This window comes from Fulmarus glacialis, unplaced genomic scaffold (assembly GCF_000690835.1).
Source record: "Fulmarus glacialis isolate BGI_N327 unplaced genomic scaffold, ASM69083v1 scaffold12015, whole genome shotgun sequence".
In the NCBI taxonomy this organism is placed as follows: Eukaryota; Metazoa; Chordata; class Aves; order Procellariiformes; family Procellariidae; genus Fulmarus; species Fulmarus glacialis.
The window spans coordinates 41,557-50,781 of NW_009211235.1; the positions used below are offsets into that span (position 1 = coordinate 41,557).

Sequence of the window (9,225 nt, forward strand, 5' to 3'; positions counted from 1 at the left end):
TTACATTGTCTCTTTTGGAAGTTGAAAAATATAATACATTGAGATTAAAAAAGGTCCTTTCTCTCCTCAGTAAGGACTCTGTAGGAACGTGTCATGGGACAGGAAGATAACCTTCTCAGTGCCACGATAGTTATAGTTGCTGTGATTTTGGAAGATGCAGTAGCAAAGCATGTTGCTGCTGTGGAAGGGTTTTTTCCAGGTCTTCTTGCTCTGAGAAGCTTGACATGTTTGTCCCTGCCATCTACTCCTCCTGGCAGGTATTTCAATTGCTAAATTTCACACCAGGGCTCATCAAGATGGTACCCCCAACATGCTACACAACATTAAGAATGAATTTGTGCAAGGTCTGTACTCACGCAGAAGTGGTCTGCATATCATGCCAGCTTTTGCTGAAGTTCTGCTTCAGCTCATTCATCAGACTTATGCCAAGCTTTTGTTTAATTTCAACCAGGTGCTTTTCTTTGGCTGCTAGCACTTGCCGCAAAGTTGAAATTTCATCCTCTAGCTGAGAGACACAAAGAGGGAGGAGAAAGGAGAAAGGTGTTAGCCATTCCCACAGAGCAATAAACACATACGATGTTAAGAGATTGAATGAATCTCACATAAACTTGCATTTTTTGTAGGTGACTAAAGAGACAGAGAGATTCAAGTGCTTACGGAGATCACAAAGACGTGTCTGGAACAGAGCTGACACTACATTAAATGAATGTCTTGAACTATGCCATCTATGTGCACCATCACACACATGCGTCTGATAAGAGAGAGAATTCTGCAGTAAGGAAATGACTATTGAGCGACTTGACCAATATCTGCCTTAGAGCATTAGGAGTCTCAAACATCAGCTTTCCATTCACTAGTAAAATGGGAATGGGCAGAGCAAGAGAAGACTGGATAATTCAGACAGATATCTCTCTTTGAATCCACAGGCTTTAACTTCGTATTTGCAGCACTTTAGTCTTACACTCACGAAAAAAATAGATGCACATTCTTAGGATAACAAATATGTTATCGCATGATAACATATGACTTGACAGAATCATAAAAAGTTACGTCCTTGACACATGATTTTTATCTATATATTTTACGCCCTACATATTTCAAAATAGGAAAATAAAAATATATAGCAGATGGACTGTTAACATGAGTGAACAGGTCCTACCCAAAGCATAGAATCATTCAGAAGACACAGCAGATTAGTCTTTTCAGAGCTCCTAGTCATTAACCAAACTGTGTGAAGTTGTAAAGACACCATTCAGCCCAAACAGAGGGATACAATTCTCCCTGCAGTAGATGTTATTTCGAACATTTAAACCGAGCCAGTGTTTTAGCAAGGCAACGACGAGAACACTTGACTGAGGTGAGGGACCGCTGAATCAGCCTGCCACTGGCTCAGGATCCTCCCCCTTGGGCAGCACTCCTGCGAGCTGGGTTTGCGTTCTTCACACAGAAGCCTCCACCAATTATACAAGAGGCACTCAGGGGTACTGAAGCTAACAAGGGCAAGTGACACCAGAGCAGCTGCCTTTCACTTCAGGTTTAGAAGTTCCCTTACCAACTGTGTTCTTTCCTCCATATGGATAACATATGGTAATGTATCTGATTACCATATGTTAAGTTCCCTGGAACCACAGTCTCCCTGTGATTTAACTCCATAGGCTGCAGGGAATGAGGCAAGCACCAGCAGAATGAGTTGCTGACCTTCAGGGCTATATTTAGGATGTCAATACCAGCATTATTTTTATTTTACACACTCATGCATTCTACTTCCCTGTAAAACTGGCTGCAAGCTCATTGTTCTTGAAAAGTCTCACCCTTGAATCCCTCAGCTATCAGTTTCTCTTTTGTCACTACCTGCTATCTAAATTATTCAAGCAGCTCAGGAATTAAGCAGCAAGACTATGAACACAAGGCAAAATCATGACCTCAGTGAAGCTGATATCAATATTCACCAATGTCTGTGATGCCAACACTTTGCTGGTAGAATACATAACAATCAAAAATTGCTTTATTCCTTCCCATGTCCTTTATGCTCCATTATATTCCTAACCTGCAAATTAAATGCTGTCAAGAGGCAGCATGAGTTTCTCTTCTGAGAGGATAACTGGTTAAATGCTTACAGAAAGAAGAAATCACAAATGTCAGCATTCCTCAGGCGGCAGTTCAGAGCTCCCTTTAGTTGTTTCCCACCCACAGCAAACCCCTTAGTGCACAAGTCTGCCTGAATAACACTGCTAAAGAACTTAACTTAAAGCAATACCAGCATGCTTACATGTACTTAAACATTAATACTTTCCATATGGGCTAGCAGTAGGCTGATCATTAGGTACCTGGATATGTAAACATTCAGGGGCTTCTGTTAAAATTACTTTCCATCTGTTCCATTGAATAGATACCTAAAGCTGTAAAGCCCTAAGCCAGCATTAAGCATGTGCTCAATGGCATAAATATGAACAACATTTTTGACTGTATTAAAAATAAGAAATTATTTTTCTTTAGAGATCAGAGTCTGGTTTTGATTTGACAAAATCCTCCTCAAGTTCCATCATTTTAAAATAATGGAAGATACAAAGCCTCCCTTACGTGCTCAGATATCAGTGATTGAAGACTGTGAAGTAGGCAGAAAGGACTAGGGACTTACAGTGGGATCCTGAAAAGCATTTAAGGAGGTTACATACCTAACTCCCATGGAAGTCAGGCATCACCTGCTTAGGCATTTTTGAAAAGTCCACTGTTATAAATGCAGACTCCGTTATGAAACTAGGGTTAAGTCAACAGAAATACAAGCTTCTAGTCCTCACGTTTCCCTTCTTTCTAAGTGCAACAGAGTCAGTAGAGATGCCTCATACAGGGACAAAGTTCCCTTCTCCCTTTTTGTGGGAATCAGAGTTAGTATCTGTTTTTTCCTTCCTCTATTATTGTGTGGGACATGTGCAAAAGCAAGGAGAGGAGCTGACCACCTAAGACATTACCATTCCCATGATTAGCTGACATGAGTAACATGTAAATCACACAAAGGTGAGACCCCAGGAAAAAAACCCACAACTACAGATAGATCTCTCTGAAATCTGGGACTGACTAATAATACGGAAGAAGGACAGTGAAGTCCAGGTAAGTCCAGTACACAAATACAAAAAAGTATTTTCCCTTGTTTTGCCTTTTTTGATTATTTTAGGGCAAATTGTATGTTTTAGAGGGTTGAACATCCTTTTAAGATGGTGGCATGCCTGAAAAAAACACCCCAGTAATTCTCTCACATATAACCTTTCCCATTTTTTCCAGTAGACACTCACAAAACAGCTCATAAAAAACAAATCAGAAAGTACTTATTCAGTAAAATGGAGCATTTTGGATAAACTACTATTAATAAAAAATGATGTCAGTTGGTATTATCTATGAGATATACACAGTACTACGTAAAATGTGCAGGTGGAAAGATTCAGCTATTGGTTGGAATAATACTGATGAATGGGTTGAATGGTAAGCTGAATAGTAAGTTGAGTATTTATTATGCTTGTTTTAAGGATCAAAGCAGTAAGTGATTAAAATATTAAGGGGCCCCAACAGAAAACAGAAGCCAGCATAGTTAAATGTGTACTTCTAAGTTAGATTAAGCACCCTTTTTCCCTACCACTACACCACCCAAATGTGTAGTTCCCTGGCCTGGCTGTTTGCACAGCCCTCCTCACCAGGGGGAGCGGAACAGGCAAAAGCCATCACAGAAAAAAAAAGGGCTATTTTTAAGCCAGATCCAGTGCGGAGAGGTGTGCAAGTACCTGTGTGGGCACAGCACAGAGGGCAGGAACAAGCGGCTGGAGATGGAGAAGAGAGGAAGGCAGTTATCAATTAAAGCAGCACACGCAGTACATCCATCGAGGTCGTGGTCTGTGATATGTACCACAGGTTGTACCATACATCACTACTGACAGGTAAGGGAGACATGGCTGTTTAGGAGTGAGAACTATCTGAGGGACAGGCTTTGTCAGGTATTGTTTAAAGAAATAAAAAGCAAGTTACACCACCAACACCAGCAGTGTGATAATGTGCTGACAAAAACTTTAGAAGGAGCAGGCAACTACAGCAAAATCAGCAAAGAAACCGAGGCCATGGTCCCGACAGGGAGGTCCTGGAGCCAGTGCTGTCCCAAGGAACTGCCACTGGCCCCTGTGAGCTGGTACACCCGTCTTTGCTTGCACCACCACAATTCCCCCCTGTACAGGTGTGTCACACTAGCTCACAGCACAGCACCTCCTAGCCGTGCTGCCAAAACCAGCCAGAAGGCAGGCAGGTGAAAACAGTAGGGGTAGAAAGTTTGAAAGGGCACTGCCACAAAACCTCTCACATTGTGCAACCATGGCTCGGAAATACCCTGGATCCTCAGGGCAGGCTCACACACTTCACCACCACAGGTACTACCGTGGCAGCCAGACCGCAGCGTGCATCTGCCTGCCTGTGCTAGAGCTGAACATCAACTCTCTGCATAGCTATGTCCTGTAAGAAAAGCTGGAAAACATGTAACAGACAAAAAATGCAATAAGGAAGGACCAGCTATACCACTGGTGGGAAGAGCAACTATGAAGAGGTACTCAATAACAGAAAGAAGTTCATTTTGTGAGGAAGAAAATAATCTTTTCCTTCATTTCATTGTCTTTCCAAAAAAACCCCACAGGACTGCATCTTCTCTATACTGTTCTTTCATGTACTCCTTTTTATGTCAGAAGACACAAAGAAAGTTACAGCAAAGATACAGAAAAACTGTCTTTCAATGAAGCCAGTCCATGGGACCCTTAAATTTTGATTAGCTATTGTATTTAGTAAACTAGTGATTGTTATTGAATTGTTAGCTCTTTTCAAAATTGCTGAGCATTATAACATGTATACTAAAATGCATAAAATATTTGTAAGGAAATGTGAGCAACTTACTATGGCAGCCTTTTCAAGAAAGTATTTGTAACTGTGAACATAATAACATAGCACAAAAAGTAACAGGCACTTCACCTCTGCACCAAATCATATAGCACAGATTTTACACCTCCAGGCTGAGTACCTGTTGATTTGTAAGTTTTTCGTCGGGTGAACAGCACCTGGAGACATCAGGGACATTCATAAATAAAATTAGCCATAAGTTTGCAGAAAAAGGTACTCACATCTTTCCTCAAACTGGGAATAAACATGCAGTAACACACATAGCTGAACTTAGAATCCGTGCATCAGCTTGAAAGCTTGTATATCAAACCAGATAGCTGCTTTTGTGAAGGTATGGGAGGGGGAAGACAGCAAGGAGTAAATGACTACTTTGATGAGCGTAATGGAAGGACAACTGACAGCAGTGAACGAGATAGCTCAAAACCTCAGCCCCCGTCATGACTCAGGAGTCATTGTACCATGCCCCTCACACTGAGGGAGGAAGAGGGGAAGAAAAAAAAAAAAAAAAAAAAAATCTGTTCTGCTAACAAGCTTCTGGCCTTACGTAAAGCTTTTGGGCTACAATTTTCTGCTATTATTCTGAAATGTCAGACTGACCTCTGTTAATTCAAATGACTGTTAGAAGTTCCTGTAAGAGTTACTCATTTTACTTGCATTGTAGAAATTCCAAGGCTCGATTAGAGTCAGAGCCCTGCTGTGTTAGCCAGACTACAAATACAAGAATAGAGTTAGTCCACGCTCTGAAAAGCTTCCAGTACAAAGAGACTACTAGCAGGGGAATAGGAAAAGAGTATACAAGAAACCTGTCAGAAAAACAGTAGTGCTAGTTCCCCTCCTAATGTCGGGGAGGGAAGGAGGAAGAGGAAGAAGACAGAGAATATATACAGCAGATACACAACACAAAGATAGAACATATTTTTTTCTGTTTAAATACATGCACAACAGTTGCTCACAACAGCTCCCCATTATATCAGCTACAAAGTGATTGCAGCATTAAGGAAGATTTGAACATTTCAGAACAAAAAGAAGAAAGTTGTTTGTTCCTACAGGCTCAAACAGGTTCAAACAGGTATTACCTAACACATAAGGACATGGAAGAAAACAAAACTACCACCAGTAGAGCAGAGGGAGCTTGAAATTAAAGACTAACAGCTTTTCAAAAGGAAACATTAGCCAATTCCCACAGAGGTTTCTTTCTGAAGGAGTCAAGGTCTTACATGTTTTTTACAGCCTTTTCTAAGAATCATAAGCCTCATTTACGTTTAGACTTTGTTCACTCTAAATTCAAGTTTTCCAAACCTTTCTTAGCAAAATTACCAGTTTTATTTTGTTTTTAAGCGTAAGCTGTATGCCAGTAAACTGCTGCGAGCAATTCAGAAAATAATTTCTAGGTCAGCCAAATTCATAATATTTGAAAGGCAATCTCTCACTTGTGTATTGGTACATAAATTAAAGCTTTTCTACCATGAGCCACTGAGAACTCTCTGCTCCCACAGGAATCAGCAAGCAGGAAGGATGCCCAGGAACTCTTGAGATTAATTCTCTTGAGAGAGGCGTATCTTTCTCAGATGGTTGCAGGAAGTTCTTTTTTGATTCCTTGTTTCCATCTGCCTCTTAAGTCCCTTTCACCAGAAAAGAGAATCACGGAATGGCTGAGGTTGGAAGGCACCTCTGGAGGTCATCACGTCCAATCCCGCTACCCAAGCAGGGCCACCTGGAGCAACTACCCAGAACTGTGCCCAGGCAGCTTTTGAATATCTCCAAGGATGGAGACTCCACCACTTCTCTGGGCAACCTGTGCCAGTGCTCAGTCATACTACTGTAAAAACGTGTTTGCTGATGTTCAGAGGGAACCTCCTGTGTTTCAGTGTATGCCCGTTGCCTCTGGTCCTGATGAAAAGCCAATAATGAACACCCCAACTCCTATATCATCACTATGTGATGAACTGAACATGTAAAGTTTCAGCTTCCTTCTTATTACTTACAGATGTGACAGGATCAGCAAAGAAGTAAAAATTAACCAGCAACTCAAAAACACAAGGCTTGATAAAACATTAAAGCGAAAAAACAATCTTTTGGGATTTTTTTCACTGGAAAATCCTAAATCAGTACTGAAGGTAAATGACTTGAGAGTCATTAAGAATGTGACTTCTTAAGAGTATTTAATATTACAACTTAATGTTAATTTAAATATTTCTGTTGTAGGAAAGACAGGGATCAATTTCTGCAAAAAACCTGTCCTCTGGATGCGCCCATTCTGTGTGTAATAGCGGCAAATGCTTCACAGAGCACTTCGGGACAATTATGAAGGAATACTTTTTTCCTAACTGGTTTACACATTGAGGATATATGCTCACAGTCCCAAATTCTGGGTTTCCTACTATTCAAATGGGTTGTTATTTTATTCATGCTATGTGAAGCTTCCAACCTACTGTCTTAAAAATTCATTATTTCAATTAAGACAAAAACAACTCCCCTCATTCATACAGCTGTGATTTCTGTTATTTGTCTCATATTTAAAATAAATAAACCCTCACTTTTTCCCATTCTCTCATTTTCATTTTGGAATTTCACTTCTGTTTCTGTGGTATTCAGCAGCAGAAATTAAAACTGAATTCACCCTCCCATTGTAGACCGAATCCAGACAATCTCTTTAATCTTTGTAATAAAAAGACCACATGGTTCACACCTTTTTCCTCCCATCTACTTGTTATTATTTTTAAACCTCTTCATGGTTTCATGACATCCCCTGAAGTTCTTTAATTAAGCAAAAAACAAATGCAAACCAAAAATATAACCTTCTCCAAACACATCAGTGCCAAAGGAAACAAAAATGTGGTGAAATTACTGTGCTCATCATCATCAGTCCCTTCTGTAACCATCATCATCAGCTTCTCCTCTGAGCACCACACAAAGAATCTTTTCCATCAGGTGTCATAATCACTGTAACAACAATACCATAGATCTAATAAGAAGAGCACCTTTCATTCTTTATAAAGGAAGTTTTATAAATAAAGACACACATCTTGACTAAAATGGTAAGGTATATTTAACTTTCTCTCTACAATCATCAAGTAGAAGATATTTAATCTTCAAAAAAAAATCTAAGGAAATTAATTGCTTCACATTATTGTAGCCTAGAATAATTTTACTAAAAAGGAAGAACATACCTTTATGATGTGTACTTCATCCTACAATTAATATCTTCCAGTTTAAGGAAGTAGAAACAGTAACACTCACAGAAAATCAAATTCATTACCTTGGCTAGCTCAATCTTTAACTCTTCTTTTTCTTCTTCAGAAATCATATTGGTGAAATCAACATCAGTGACCACATCTTCATCTGCTTCATGCAAAGACTGGGTTTCCAACAGGCCTTAAAGTAAAGAATTAACAGGTCAAGACAACCATTATCAATTATTTCAGCTATGATACTGACGTCCCCTAAAATCTAAGAATGATATAATATTCACCCACTAGGAAAAAAGCAAAGAAAAATAAAACAACCTTTTCCTGCTAAAGGTCATTTGTATTCTGCTCCTCTTTGCTTCTGAAAAGCTATTGGAAGTATCAGATGGTAATGTCTGCACAGAAGCAATTTAATATGTGAAAGCACCACTTATTCACAGAAAGCAATCACCTTGGACCCCACTAGTCCCTGACGAGGCATCTCCTTGCTTCTAACAATACAGAAGAAAAAAAGGAAAAAAGAAAGCTTTTTCTTCAAAATAAGAAAGCCAGTTAATGTGGAACACTGATGTGAATAGTGAATAGTACACTGAGCAATATAGGAAGTATATTACTGAACCAAATTTGCTTTAAAAGTACCTCTGATTGCAGCAATTTGAGAACCTTACAGATGTACACAGTTTGCAGAAGCAAATGCCATACCTGCTGTTTGAATTTTCTAAATGTTAGAGAGAAGCATAACTTAATCGCTCAATCTAAACCTGTGAAGGGTGAACAATTATACTGGACCTCCATTTACATTCTTCTGCTTGTCCAAGATCAGGATCAGTATGTGTGTGATAACCAAGATAAGCACATACATAAATGTTCGCGAGACCTGGGCCTGCCTGGTATAATATATACAGAGGAAACAAAATATAACTCATCTCCCAATCATTCAGTAAAGAGAAGAATGATTGCTGGGGTTCCAGTCATTAATAGCCTCTCATTCTTCATTGTCTGCAAACAAAACAATGCAAAACATGAGATAACAGAACTTGTTTTAAAGTTCTCAGTCTGTTTCTGTTGTGGAAGAAAATTCTCCTCCAGGCTACATCTGGGACAACACTTTTCC

The 9,225-nt window shown here is 39.6% G+C and overlaps 1 protein-coding gene across 4 annotated transcripts in view; it reads right to left on the reverse strand.

Annotated features, from left to right (window-relative positions):
* TPD52L1 (tumor protein D52-like 1) overlaps positions 1 to 8,850 on the reverse strand; it is a 38,543-nt gene extending 29,693 nt beyond the window's left edge. For 2 of the 4 annotated variants that reach the window (XM_009577476.1, XM_009577475.1), the window contains exons 1-2: positions 8,183 to 8,293; positions 357 to 505 (exon numbers count right to left, since the gene is read on the reverse strand). In XM_009577476.1, the coding sequence (XP_009575771.1) occupies positions 357 to 505; positions 8,183 to 8,230 (197 nt within the window). In that variant the 5' untranslated portion in view covers positions 8,231 to 8,293. Of the gene's footprint in view, positions 1 to 356; positions 506 to 8,182; positions 8,299 to 8,813 lie in introns of those variants that run through there. The other 2 variants (XM_009577472.1, XM_009577474.1) reach the window with 2 other exon arrangements.
* Between the last annotated feature and the right edge of the window lie 375 nt (positions 8,851 to 9,225).